The sequence below is a fragment of the Trichosurus vulpecula genome, chromosome 2 (genome assembly GCF_011100635.1).
Source record: "Trichosurus vulpecula isolate mTriVul1 chromosome 2, mTriVul1.pri, whole genome shotgun sequence".
Taxonomy (NCBI): Eukaryota; Metazoa; Chordata; class Mammalia; order Diprotodontia; family Phalangeridae; genus Trichosurus; species Trichosurus vulpecula.
In genome coordinates this window covers 44,830,907-44,845,973 of record NC_050574.1, presented here as the reverse complement: position 1 = coordinate 44,845,973, position 15,067 = coordinate 44,830,907, and the positions used below count along the sequence as shown (strand labels likewise).

General features: G+C 39.7%; 1 protein-coding gene across 1 annotated transcript in view; it reads right to left on the bottom strand.

The window, feature by feature from the left end:
• VPS13D (vacuolar protein sorting 13 homolog D) overlaps positions 1–15,067 on the bottom strand; it is a 332,377-nt gene that overhangs the window by 304,008 nt on the left and 13,302 nt on the right. The window contains exons 3-12 of the mRNA XM_036744767.1: positions 14,268–14,345; positions 12,254–12,444; positions 12,095–12,175; positions 9,810–9,926; positions 9,203–9,307; positions 8,242–8,412; positions 7,762–7,862; positions 6,762–6,930; positions 4,101–4,202; positions 3,691–3,892 (exon numbers count right to left, since the gene is read on the bottom strand). Of these exons, the coding sequence (XP_036600662.1) occupies positions 3,691–3,892; positions 4,101–4,202; positions 6,762–6,930; positions 7,762–7,862; positions 8,242–8,412; positions 9,203–9,307; positions 9,810–9,926; positions 12,095–12,175; positions 12,254–12,444; positions 14,268–14,345 (1,317 nt within the window). The remainder of the gene's footprint in view (positions 1–3,690; positions 3,893–4,100; positions 4,203–6,761; positions 6,931–7,761; positions 7,863–8,241; positions 8,413–9,202; positions 9,308–9,809; positions 9,927–12,094; positions 12,176–12,253; positions 12,445–14,267; positions 14,346–15,067) is intronic.

The window sequence follows — 15,067 nt, the reverse complement described above, 5'->3', positions numbered from 1 at the left end:
AAAGGTCTGACTCTTCTAGGTCACTATTTCAGGAAAATGTCAGCCACCAGGCTTCTCTACTTTCCTCCATCTCCTCCAAGCCTTGGCTAACAGCCTTACTACCAAACCCATAACTTTCTCCAGTTCTGGAACCATGATCAAATCAACTTTGCCAATGGTCCTGGATGGGGTCTGTCAAGCTACTCCCCTACAGCCCTACTCTCTATTGCCGTGGCTTTTGAGGCCAAAGAGCCTCTCCCTCACTCTCATTCCTCTACATGCCTTTTCTCTTATTAGAATATAAGTTCCTGGAAGGCAGAGCCAAGATGGTGGCTGGAAAGCAGAGATACCTAAAGCTCTCCCCCAGGACCCTCCAAACACTTAAAAAAATGGCTCTGAACAAATTCTAGTACTACAGAACCCACAAAACAGCAGAGGGAAGTAGGGCTCCAGCCCAGGACAGCCTGGATGGTCGCTGGATAAGGTCTATCGCACAGAGCTGGGAGCAGAGCCCAGCGTGGGCTGCACCTGGACCAACCAGACTGGGAGTCAGGCAGAACAGGCCCTAGTGCCCTGACTCAGTGAGCTGTGGCAGTTACCAGACTTCTCAACCTACAAACACCAAAGACAACAGAGAAGGATAGTAGGAAAAAACTGCGGGGACAAAGTGAAAGGAATTCGCAGTTCAGCCACTGCCCCAGGAGCAGCAGAGGTGCAGCAGCTACAGAACTACAGCTGCAGTTGCTTCCGGCCCCAGGCCCACCTGGTGGGAGGAATTAAGTGGCAGATCTGAGCAGGAGTGCAGAGCCTGCTCAGATCTGAGTCGCAGTCCGGGTTGGAGGTTCTTGGGGGAGGAGGAGCACTGGTGTGGCAGAGCTGGCTGTGTGGAAAAAGCTCTGAAAACAGTGCAGGCTCTCAAAGTACTCTCTACTCTACAAACAGTCATACCCCGACAAAAAACTCAAGGGTCAAGTAGTTGGCTGGGAACATGATCAGGCAGCAAAAACCAACTCAGATTCAGACTCAGACTTTGGAATCTTTCTTTGGTGACAAAGAAGACCAAAACACACAGCCAGAAGAAGTCAACAAAGGCAAAGAGCCTACAACAAAAGCCTCCAAGAAAAACATGAACTGGTCTCAGGCCAAGGAAGAGCTCAAAAGGGATTTGGAAAAGCAAGTTAGAGAAGTAGAGGAAAAATTGGGAAGAGAAATGAGAGTGATGTGAGAAAACCATGAAAAACTAGTCAACGACTTGCTAAAGGAGACCCAAAAAAATACTGAAGAAAACAACACCTTAAAAAATAGACTAACTCAAATGGCAAAAGAGCTCCAAAAGCCAATGAGAAGAAGAATGCCTTGAAAGGCAGAATTAGCCAAATGGAAAAGGAGGTCCAAAAGACCACTGAAGAAAATACTACCTTAAAAATTAGATTGGAGCAAGTGGAAGCTAATGACTTTATGAGAAATCAAGATATTATAAAATAGAACCAAAGGAATGAAAAAATGGAAGACAATGTCAAATATCTCATTGGAAAAACCACTGACCTGGAAAATAGATCCAGGAGAGATAATTTTAAAATTATTGGACTACTTGAAAGCCATGATCAAAAATTTCAAGAAATTGTCAAGGAGAACTGCTCTGATATTCTAGAGCCAGAGGGTAAAATAGAAATTGAAAGAATCCACTGATCACCCCCCAAATAGATCCCAAAAAGAAAACTCCTAGGAACATTGTTGCCAAATTCCAGAGCTCCCAGATCAAGGAGAAAATACTGCAAGCAGCCAGAAAGAAACAATTTGAATATTGTGGACACACAATCAGGATAACACAAGATCTAGCATCTTCTACATTAAGGTATCAAAGGGCTTGGAATATGATATTCCGGAGGTCAGTGGAGCTAGGATTAAAACCAAGAATCACCTACCCAGCAAAACTGAGTATAATGCTCCAAGGCAAAATATGGACTTTCAATAAAATAGAGGACTTTCAAGCTTTCTCAGTGAAAAGACTAGAGCTGAATAGAAAATTTGACTTTCAAATACAAGAATCAAGAGAAGCATGAAAAAGTAAACAAGAAAGAGAAATCATAAGGGACTTACTAAAGGCAAACTGTTTTGTTTACATTCCTACACAGAAAGATGAAAGATGATATGTATAATTCATGACCTCAGTATTAGGGTAGCTGAAGGGATTATACGTATATACATATCTATATATATCTATGTATATAGATATATATATATGTATGTATATAGACAGAGGGCACAGGGTGAGTTGAATATGAAAGGATGATATCTAAAAAAATAAAATCAAATTAAGGGATGAGAGAGGAATATATTGAGAGAGGGAGAAAGGGAGAGATAGAATAGGGTAAATTATCTCACATAAAAGAAGCAAGAAAAAGCAGTTCTATAGGAAGGGAAGAGGGGGCAGGTGAGGGGGAATGAGTGAATCTTGCTCTCATCAGATCTGACCTGAGGAGGGAATACCATACACACTCAATTGGGTAACTTACCCCACAGGAAACAAGGAGGAAGGAGATAAAAAAGGGGGAACAATAGAAGGGAAGGCAGATAGGGGGAGGAGGTAATCAAAAGCAAACACTTTTGAAAGGGGACAGGGTCAAGGGAGAAAATTGAACAAAGGGGGATAGGATAGGAAGGAGCAAAATACAGTTAGTCTTTCACAACATGAGTATTGTGGAAGGGTTTTACATAATGATACACATCCTATATGGCCTATGTTGAATTGTTTGCCTTTTTAGGGTGGGTGGGTGGAGAGGGAAGAGGGGAGAGAATTTGGAACTCAAAGTTTTAAAAACAGATGTTCAAAAAAAAAAGTTTTTGCATGCAACTAGGAAATAAGATATACAGGCAATGGGACATAGAAATCTATCTTGCCCTACAAGAAAGTAAGGGAAAAGGGAATGGAGGGGAGTGGGGTGACAGAAAGGAGGGCTGACTGGAGAACAGGGCAATCAGAATATATGCCATCTTGGAGTGGGGGGAGGGTAGAAATGGGGAGAAAATTTGTAATTCAAACTCTTGTGAAAATTAATGCTAAAAACTAAAAATATTAAATAAATAAAAAAAGGGAAAAAAGAATGTAAGTTCCTTGAGGGCAGGGACTATCTTTGATCTATATTTGTAACCTCAGCACTTACCAGAGTACGTGGCACATAATCAGCCAACAAACACTTATTAAGCACCTATTTTATGCCAGATACTGTGCTAAACCTGGGGGAATACAAAAAAAAGTAAAAGGCAGTCCCTGCTTTCAAGGAGCTCAGTTTAATGGGGGACACAACATGAAAACAACTATGTACAAACAAGATATAGATAGATATGATAAGTTAGAGATAATCTACAGAAGGAAAGCACTAGCATTAAGGGGCACTGAGAAGGGTGTTCTTGTGGACGGTGGGATTTTAGCGGGGACTTGAAGGAAGCCAGAAATCAGAGATGAAGAGAAAAGATTCCAGGCATGAGGAACAGCCAAGGAAAATATCTGTAGTTGGTATATCAATTGTTTTATGAGAGGAATAGCAAGGAGGCCAGTGTCCTGGTATCAAAGAATGGGTGGGGGTGAAAGGTATAATAATATACTTAATAAATGCTTCTCCACTCTTTCATTTAGTTCTCATTAATGAAACTAGTTATTTCACTTCACCTTAAGCGAATATTTCCGGTAAAGTCTAGCTCCACACATACCGAGGATTTCTTCAGGATTCCACTGTTCCTGCTTTTCTGGGACTAGGCCCTCAATCGGTCTTCCTTCAGGAGTTTGCTGACCATACCAGCCTCCCCATCCAGGAAACCAAGACTGGAGATACTGTAACATCCCACTGCCTCCACCAGCTTCTGGGTCTATGGGGGATTCTCCAGGAGAATTTGATAAAGGTTCTCGTAGGCTCTGCTCCAATCAAAAACACAAGCAAATATGAGCGCCAAAGGGAGAAGTGAGAACTGTTCTGTGTTCTCAGAGCCCATCACCACTGCCTACCCCAAGCGGAGAGGTTTCAGGCAAAAGGATCAGAGACTCTGAGGGATAACTGAATGCCTACAGTGTTCAAGGTGTACAACAGTCTGAATAAGCTGTCAAGATAAGAGTAATTTCTTACCTCTGCCAGTTCTTCCTGCTTGTGAAATCGGTCATGAACTAACTCGTGTAAAATCTTTAGCTCTTCAAAGCTCTGTTCCTCTTCAATTCGACACATTTCCTCCTAGTCCACAGAAATACCAACAGGTTTCATGGTCCGGTCAAACTGGACACCCTCATAAACCACCTTAACACTCCAAAACCAAAGGCTCGCCTACATTTGCTATCCGATGAGTGTATATTTATCATGACTGTTATTAAACAGCCTTCCCACATAATTAACTATGTCCCATTTGATCCCGGACAATATCTTGTGTGAAACTCAGTGTGGCTTACATAATGGAGAGCTGAACCAGGAAGAAGACCTGGGCTCAAGTGCTGCCTCTAACACAGACCAGCTGTGTGACCCTGGGCAGATCAGCTCAAACCTTCAGGGCCCCAAGCAACAACCAGAGTTACAAGAAAGCTGCTCATCCACATCAGTGGGAAAGCTTCCACACTGAGAGTTCTCTATACTGGGGATGCTACATGTCCAGATCAAACACAAAATAGTGATAGTAATAATAAGTGTAGTAATAATAATGCTACAATGTCTGAAAGGTATATTATGCATATAATGATCAAAGAGCAGTATTTTTAAAAGAAAAATTAAGAACATGATGTATACTAATGACAACTAAGTAAAAGGGATGACTAGATAAACAAAAATACCTGGAGACACAGAATGAAGGTCTGATAAGTTATAGCATTTTTTACATTGAAATTCATTTGGTCAAACATTAATAGCTGTAGTTTAATTGTTGCAAAATAACTGCAAGTTTAATTAGTTGTGTTAATGTTTCATTTGAAGTCTGTAATATATTATCTTTTCTTAAAAAAAGGATTTGCAAGTATGAACACAGCACAAAGAACATTTGCGCCTCGAAAAGCAGGCCTCTTTCTCACTAATAAATTATACAGCAAATTAGTAAGGACAGAGTCTTTGTAGTTTGAATCATACTAAATTGCTTGTGCTAGTTGGAAAATACGCATATAATGAGGAAAACAAAGAGCAGACACAATCAAATACTTCACATTCCCAAACAGTTCCTTAGAGCCCTTGTTTTAGGGGCCTCTAAAGTTAAGGAAAGGGAAATGATCTTTGTTCATGTGCTGTAGCCATTATTCATCTCTTCCCACATCCTTAGCTATACCCTTAAGAACATAACATGAAGCAGAACCACATTTAGTTTCTTCCCATAACTTCTGAATTAGGTTTCAAATGTCAATGGCATTGATATCAAAGGAATTCTCAAGAATTAATGAGCCACACGTCTGCCACTAAAGTCTAAGAACATCAGCATGAAATGATGGGAATGATTTTCAAGCTATACAAATCCTATCTTAATAGCCCTATTAAAGGAAAAAAAAAAGAGCATCTCTTGATTGGGATAGCATGATGCTTCTATAATGCTTTGTGTTAATGAAATGCTTTATTAAGAGACATCACCCAAACCAAAATAATGAAGAAAAACTCAGTGGCTTACACACACACACACACACACACACACACACACACACACACCCCACTAACAAAATCACAGCAAACGAAGAAGTAAAGCATGGCCATTGAAAACCCTTCCAGCTTCCCACTGTCACGGCCTGACAACAGAGGAAGGCGGGACAAGAGCAGCAGCTCTGTATTCTGTATTCCTCAGATCTTTTACAGCTGACCACAGCGAGCCTGAGAATAAGTGTATTCTTATTCTTTATCCTTACTCCCCCAGTGCCTAGCACAGTGCCTAGCACACAGGAGGTGCTCGACAAATGCTTGCTGACTGAAGATCTACCCATGTAGCCAAGTGGAGCTCTGAGCATTTGGGGGGTATAGCGGATAGAGAGCTGGACTTGGAATCCTGCCTCAGAACCTTACTGGGTAACCCTGGCTGAGTCACTTCATCTGTGCTTGTCTCCTCTTCCTCATCCAAAAAATAAAGATATCAGTAATATCATCCAACTCAGAGGACTGTTGCTGTGAGAATCAAATGAAGTAACATATGTAAAGTGCTCAACTGACCTTAAAACGCTATGCAAATTCCATCTATCATTGCCACTATCATTAGTATTATTAGTGGTGGTGGTGGTGTTAGTTTTATTATCATCATTATCATTAAAGCAATTCCCAGACCCAAAGTAATCTTCTTTCTTCAGAATGAATGGGATTCGGGAAGGGATAAGCCAAAGTTTCTACTATTTGGTACTGGGACAGCTACAGCACTTGAGGATGTGGACAAGCTTTAGAACCCAGATGGCAGGATGAACAAAGGCCCACTAAAGCCGCACATTTCCAGTAAACAGAGGGATGTGACTGGGAGTAACCCAGGGCCATCTCTGCTCCCTCCCCATTTTTAACTCATGGTCTACCTCAGGACTAATTTGAGGGCCTCAAGGCCTCCTCAAGGCAGGAGGTCCAGGACATTTACTCTTCCTGCAGTAAGAACAACTCTGGTTTGTCACATAATGAGAAGAGAGCCTAGCAAATGGTAAGAAATGCTGACTGCAGAGCCAATATTGGTATTAACAGCCTTATCCTCTCCAACAACTAAAGATCAGCAACACAAGACGCCATCTCTATCACGATCTTGGTTGCCAAGTCATTCCATTCACAAAAGGTCAACTCATCCATCATTTCCCATTTTCTCACCTCCTCATCTGCAGACAGCAGGGCTCCTTTTAACTTATTGAAATACTTATCGGTGTATAAGACAGCATCACGTGCCCTATGCAATGCGAAGTCCCAAGTGCAGCGCTTCCTCTGCTCTCTGATCTCAGACAGATTAGCATTCAAAGCAAAGTACCACCACTCCTGGCAACTGAAATATTTCACAATAAGAAATTACATTATGAACAAAGAAAAGACAACTGATTCAGCTGATTACCTGGAATATTTTTTCCCTTCTACCAGGGAAATTACAGGGTCACATCCCCTTGCTACTCCTGAGTTTGTGCTCCTAGAACACTCAATTTAATACCAGCTTAAGCCAAATATATCTAGCCAGGAAGGTCAATCACTACCAATCTTGCATTGGATTTCCCAAACCAAAATCTATGATTTCTTATTTTCCTTGTCATCATTTCTCTCCAATAACAGAATAAAAGGATAACTACATGGTAATTATTTAATGGTAATTTTCAAGAAATTTATTACTAGAGGTCTAAGATGGAAAACTTAGAAAGTAAATGAAAACATATGGAACCTAGAAATTGTAAGGGGGAAACTTATTACTTGGAAACTCTTAGAAGCACTTTATTGTGGCAGTTAGAAAGTTAAATATATTCCAAATTATCAAACAAAATCATCTAGGTAAAGGGCTATAGGAAGAAGCTAACAAAGAAAGAACATATGACTGGACCAAACTCCAGCAAGAGTAAATCTTCAACCTAAATTAAGCTGACTGAATCTCACCAATTCTTATGACACTCTCAAAGAAGGAACCCCCAAAACTATATCAATGGACAATAAAACAGTGGTGTCTCTACAAACATGATGTGTCTACTAGGCTCTTCTGTCCATGAGCTACGTGCTTAAATAAAAGCATGTAGGACCTATTTCTGAACTCTGTACACTTGTGATCAAGGCAAATCCAACAGATCAACTTTATAAAGTCTGTCTTCTTGACAATTAAAAATGTAAACATGCTTACTTCTCAGATATTGCTACTTTCGGTTTCCATTTTCGAAACTTCAACTGCCTCTCCTTCCGCTCCAGCTCCTTAAGCAACTCCATAATTTGCCGATACTGCAGCTTTTTGTAAGAAGTAGAGGAAAACCAAGTTAAAAACAATTCCCTTTTTCTCATTAATCAAGACACCAATGCATCTCAGAGGGGCAATGCACAATAGGTAGTTAATTCCAAGTCAAGCATTAAGTCATCAATGTTTGCTCAATAATCAAAGCAGTGTGTGTGTGTATCCACAAACGTGCTGCAGGATTCCATAGCACAGTTTCTCCACGTACAAAATCATACGGGGGCGGGGGGCGGGGAGAGAGACTGTGAGATGGGAGACTGAGCTCACATACACCCACATACCTACTTTCTGCCTTAGAAATGAGAGGTGTCAACCCATGCTGGGTTCCTTTTCTCTGCCCTACACACCTCACAGGGAGGAGAAAGGCTCCCTTACCTGAGAAAGTTTCAGGGGGATGGTCTCCAGGTGGATATCACACTCAATACGAGGAGTGTGCCGGGACCTCAAAGGCTCCTTGGAACAATTTCTCTTCAACAGGGCAGATGCACACACAGGCTCTAGGATGTAGTGGTGATCACGGCTTTCCATGCTCTTGTCCATCGCTTCCTGGAAGTCATAAGCAAATTGATTCTGTTTAAATAATTGCTTTTTAATGGGCACCTTTGTTGGGTTTTGCTAATGTCTGTTTTTGTTTTGTTTTTTTAATAATTTTGATCTTCAAGTATTTAAATGAAGCTAAATGTGTTCCAAAAGCCCTTCCTCATTCAGAACTACATTTGGGGAAGTGTGATTTAAACTGGGATATACCTGAATACAAGTAATAATGAGCTAACTTATAAGGAAGTTCCACTGAACTACATGACAATGTTTAAATCTCTTAAGCAAATGGCAAAAAAAAAATCTGCAGAACAGCACAAGAGCAAAAATATTTCTGAGACCAGTTAAGTGTGCCCAGCTTTTTCAGATTTCGTAACAAACTATAATCATCAGGCTACACTGACATTGCTAGAGTTATCCTTAATATCCTTATAATACTTTACATCTTAAAAAAACATCTTTCAATTACTTTTCCTTATTCTTTAAAACAGGGGATTCTTAGCCTTTGTTGCCTCCTGGACCCTTCTGGCACTCTGGTGAAGCCCATAGGACTCCTTCTCAGAAGATGTTTTTAAGTTCTTAAAATAAAGTAAAGGATTACAAAGGCAGCCAAATATATTGAAAGAGTTATCAAAATTATTTAAGTTGCGTTAAATTCATGTGGCTGAGATGGTCCCTTGGGGCTGACTCTTATCATGAGTAAATACTTGCTGCACTCAGTTAGAATCCTGGTAAGGATGACTCTCCAGCACTGTCTTTCACCACTCTGAGGAACCAAGGCCCTTTAACAACCACCTACCTGTAACTCCACTTGAGGTAAATCCCCCAATAAAGTGCAATCCACATCCCAATAGATACTGAACTCAGCCACATGTAACTCTTTTTTCCTCATTAATTTTTGTACCTAAAGTAGAAGAGACAGGGAAGACAGTGGGATTCAGTGGATGCTTCCTTCCTTTGCCAAACCATGGTTAGAATGTAATAACAACCAACAGGAGTCTCACTCACACACTCACTCACTCACACACACACACACACACACACACACACACACACACACTAGAATAGGTCTCATACTAATTGATGGCAATGATAGTTCATATTTACATATCGACTAAAAGTTTGCAAAGTACCTTCCTTATCTTGGTTCAACTGAATCTCACCACCCTTTGAGATAGTATTGTCATTCTTATTTCACAGATGGTAAAATTATGGCTGAGCTTTGCCCATGGTCATTCAGTTAGTAAGAGCTCATGGTAGAATCTGAACTCAAGTCTGCCTGACCATAAGTACAATACTCTTTCTATCCTGCTCTCTGATATGTTTCATATTAACAAGCCACAAAGAATAACCAATTCTCTGGCCCATTGCTTGCTACTTTTTTGGTCTTAGTATTTTATACTTACAGGCTCATTCAGAGCATTTTGCATAGACACATTTTTTATGCAGATGCCAAATGCAAAAGGGTGGGAAGGATTGGTCATGTCATCTTCAAATCGCAAATGGACATCTTGAATTTTTAACTGAATGGGAAAGAGAAAAAAGAAAAATTACTAAGATACTAGCTGCTAATAAATCATTATGAACGAAGGTCAACTAGTCTTTGGAGTACTTTAAAAAACAGCACAACTTTCATATTTATCAAATATACCCAATTATGCCCAGAATTTTATGGCATTCATAATAAAACCATGAAATCTGGCATAGAAGATACTTCCTTTGGATTAGTATGAGAAGAAAAAAAGAACATTCTCTTTATGAAATTTAAAAGTTTTGCTTTTTTTTTTTTAAACCCTGATCAGTTATGTGCTGGCACAGTAATGTATGGCACACTGTCAGTTGGTCTTCCCTCTCCTCTTCTGCCTGTTGCCATAAGCCATCTGGGATAAACAACATCAACAGGACCTCTCAAGTTTTTCCTTTCTCTCTTCCCCCTTGTTACACATTATGCTTAAAATGATGATTTGTTTTTCCAGATTTGGTAATGCATCTTCTTTTCTTATGGTGAGGACATAGGAGCTAAAAGTCAAAATGTACTCAGCCTCGAAACATCAAAATAAAAAAATCAATAGTATCTAAAATTAAAACTTCCTGAAACAGAATTTAACACCATGACTTCAAATGTTCCATTTCTCTCAAGACAGTCACAAATGGAATAGCTTCTGCCTATTCCTCTTTCACTTGTGTACACCATAAAAAAAGCTAGACACCATAAGCATGGTTAATCCTCATAACAATAATGCAAATTAGCACAGAACCTCATGAGAGGGGAAAAATATCTAAAGAAATCAGGCTGAAGGCAAATCAGAAGGTCAATAAAAACAGAAAATATGGCCAAAAACACTGAGACTGTCATTTTTCAGATTATTACTATTCCTTGACATTAGCTGCATCCTCACAATGGAACTGATTAGGAAGGAAACAAATGTTAAATAACTTAGTTGGCTTTTCATAATCCCAAACATATTACACTTAGAATGACAGTATACTACAGAGAGATTTAACTACACCATACATGGAAATATATACATTGGGTCATAGGATTTAGAGGTGGGAGTGGCCTTAAGAAATCTTGTGATGAGGATACTGAGAACCAGGGAAGTTAAACAAATAAACCTTGAACTAAGGGAAATAGAAAATAACAGAAAACAAAAATAAAAAAAATGTACATACTGATTACAACTACAATATGGGAAAAATATGTACATACAGTCAAAAAGAAAGAATTTGGAATAATCAAGCTTAATTTTAAGTTCAATGGATTTTTCTTATCTTGCAGTTGTTTTATTAGGTTTATCAAAAAACAACCATAATACAAATGTCATAACATCCAAGAATTAAAGCTAGAAGGGAACTCAGAGGTCATCAATAGAATGTAAGATCCTTAGAAGCAGACTGTTTTTACTTTTCTCTTTGTATCCCATTTGCCAGGGCAGCCAAGTGGTGCAGTGGATGGACTGCCAGGACTGGAGTCAGAAAGACCTGAGTTCAAATCCAGCCTCTGACACTTACTAGCCATGTGACCTTCACAAGTCATTTAGCCCTGTTTGTCTCAGCTTCCTCATGTACAAAATGAGTTCGAGAGGGAAATGGCAAATCACTCCAGTATCTTTGCCAAGAAAACCCAAAATGGGGTCACAAAGGGCTGAACAGGACTGAACAACAATCTCATTTGCCTAGAATATAATAGGCATTTAAGAATTTAGCCCACCTCACCTCTCCCCTTCATTTGACAAATGAAGAAACTGAGGCCCACTGAGGTTAGAGAATTTGCCCAAAGTTGCCCAAACTTAGGAAGAGGAGGAATTCTAATTAGGTCCTCTGATCCCAACTCCAGTAACCTTTCCCATCGTACCATACTGTTACCTTAGGAAAGTGCCAGGAAAAATGCATTGCCCAACACCCAAACTTTTCACCATGATCTGTTTCACTGCATCTGACTAATCTCTGAGCAGCAAGAAAAAGGAGTTGGAACAGAATGGAAGTGAACACTGTACTGGAGGCAGGGGAGAGCCTTCGTTGGGCTCCAGGACTAAGAACCTGATTTTCAGGTTTTGTATTTGGCACAGTTTAAAAAATGTACGAGCCCAACCTGCATTCTATACAAGCTGATCCACTTAACACTCAAGTTATGAATCTGAGAAACCCCTTTCCCTTCCCAAGAGCAGCCAAGATGGGCAGCAGCACTCACTTCAATATTCTCCACAATCCTGGTGACCACAGAGGCCGTGACAGAGTACCAGTAGGATTCTCCTTTCTGCTGACGCTCATTCTGAAAGGGAGAGACATGGCGTTGGTGGCTTCACACACTTGCACTCATTTAACAAAGTCTGTCAGGGTCCTGCCTTACTTTCCACTTTTCTTCCAGGGCTTGAAGCAATGCTCTCTTACGCTCCTTCTCCAACAGCTTCTCCCGTTCATCATTGAAATCCTGCGGTTTCTCAGGGGCACCGATTAAATGAAGCTTTGAAATGGAGATCACCCAAGGGTCCACATGAGGACGGTAGAAGGGAATCTGAAGGGTTATTTTCCCAATAACACCTAAAAGAGGCAGAAAAGGTCTATTTAAAGTCTGTAAAAACTCCCCATAAGCAAGATAATAACGAAAGTGTTTAATGAATAGGAATAGCAAGAAGAAGATACCAGAAGACAAAAAACTGTAAGACCAAAAAAGTTAAGGTGGGTTCCATTACATCAAATGTAACATCTTCCACCTAAAAAAGATCTCCTATAGCAAGTTATCTGTATAAGTGTTACCTCCCTACTAGACAGACTTTAAGTTCCAAGAATGAAGCTCATGCGGAGCCAGAAGGGCCTTTAGAGATATATAGTCCAGTGGTGTCAAAATTAAATAGAAACAGAGGCCCCTAAACCAGACATAAGGAACCCTATCGGCCACATACTGACTTAGAAAACTGCATATTATCATTATCTATGTTTTATTGTGTTATTTATTTTATTAAATATTTCCCAATTTCATTTTAATCTGGTTGGGGCTGAATCCAGGTCTCACAAATGATTTGACCAAAGTTACAAACCTAACTTTCCCTTGGTCCTGAGTCAGCATACCTCCCCATCACCCTGCCCCTTCACCTCCATTGTCAATCTTATATTTCATTTTATATTTTGTTATAATATTATATTTTTTATCTTCCCCAGAATCGAGGCCTGCCTATCCCTGTGCTTGAGTTATAGGGACAGCTTTTAGGACACATTCTTTAATTCTCTTAAAGCCACAAGTGTGACAAGAGTAAAACTTAATAAATATTTTGTGAATTGAATCCCTTCTTCAATTAGAGACTTCATATGACCTAAAACTGCAATGCAAGATCACAGATGAAGAAATATTTAGTGACTGACTGACTGACACATCTTAAAGAGGTACTAATAGAGAGCAGGATTTTCCTTAAGTTTGGCCCAGTTTTATTAACTGTGCTACTTTTAAAGCTACCATTCAGTAGGTTACCTAACAATGCAATAAACAATAAATAAATTTACAAGTTCTCATTTAGTTTTAATTCAATAGTTTTGCAACTTTTAATTGTTTCCTCCTGTCATCCTTGCACCAAAAAAAAATTTTTGTTTTACATATTTTGTATAAAATTTGATGCATCAATATCTCTCCCTATACGATGGATTTGTTGCTTTGTACACCAGCACTTAGCATGATGCCTGGTCCACAGAAGGCACTTAACAAATGATTGCTGATAGCCCTGTGTGACCAGGCAGGAAATCCAAAAGCAAAGATGAGAATGAGAGTTGGTAGGGGAGGTGATGGGAAGGGATGCTGACCTCAGGCTCCAGCAGGTCTTTTCTGGACCAAGAGGAAGTAAGAGTCCAGACCCTTAAAACCATAAAGAGACTTTGGTAAAGACCAGGCTAATCCCTCTCCTCTAGCCAAACCAACCTTAATGCTTAATGCTGTTTGTCCTTAGTCCTTGAAAAGGACCATGAGATCAGGGATGATGCCATGACATGCAAGTGAATTGGATTCAAGTGAGGCAGGACTGTACAAAGTCACCAGCCTCATTTTCTCCTCTGGAGTCATGTGGGTCCAGTGGCCAGATATAGATCAGGACGACTGAAGATGGCCCAGGATGAAGTTGGGGAACCTTGGCCTTTTCAAACTAAGGTCTTTAACAGGTCTTAGTGTGACTGAGACAAAGCCTCTTCAATGATTAACATGATTATCAGTAAAACAAGAGGCAAAGAATAGCCTGTTTAAAAAAAAAAATGAGGGGAAGACCCTCAGGGTTTCTGGCCAAAACAGAAACAATTGCTATTTACATTTATTCCGAGCCAATCAAAGCCCAAAAAATGACCAAGTAGAGCTTGGTCTGGGACCTAATGTTGTCCAAACTCACCTGCTTTTACTTCAAATGGCAATTCCAGTTCTTTTAAGGCATCTTTCTTCAGGGGTAAGTTTTCCAATTCAACTGCACCTACAAAAAATTAAAACATAATAACTTCATTCCAAATTGCAATCCAAACAGCTGAAGTGAAGAACTAGAAAATGGAAAGCAACAATGAAAAGTAATATGTCATCAATAAAATAAAATAAATAAACTCATAATTTAGATGACCTTCTCAAAAATCGTTGGTCTCCCTTCTGGAATGTCACCTGTGTTTGCACAGATGCTACAGTTTTGAAAACACACTATTTACTTCTCTCAAAGTGCCAGCCACCACTACAAAGTTTGGACTGAATCCAAGAATGGGGACTGACCAACTTTTTCCCTCCTCTCATTACAGCAATTCTCCACACACAACTAATCTCTCAGAGCAAATCACTAAGCAGTATCCAAACCCAACAGATCAGTAAGCCTTTCACTCTAAGAATAAGATATGGAAGAAAGTGTCTGGCACACAGAAGTCATTAAATTAATGTTTGTTGACTAAGAAAGCTGTATGTTTTCTATTACTGGCTATTACATATTTTTGTACTTGTGTGTTTATTCTGTGTGCTACTAATCTGCAATAAAACTAGTACTGTATCCAAATAAAGGAGAGAGAAAAATATAATGGGGAAAGTGCTGAAATTGGAAGGTGGTGGGGTCTGGCTCTAATATTTCTTACATGTGTGATCTTGGGCAAGTTAATTAATTTTTATGAGATAGTGTATTGCTCTATAAAATGATGGAAAGAAGTGGTCACAGTGGAGATG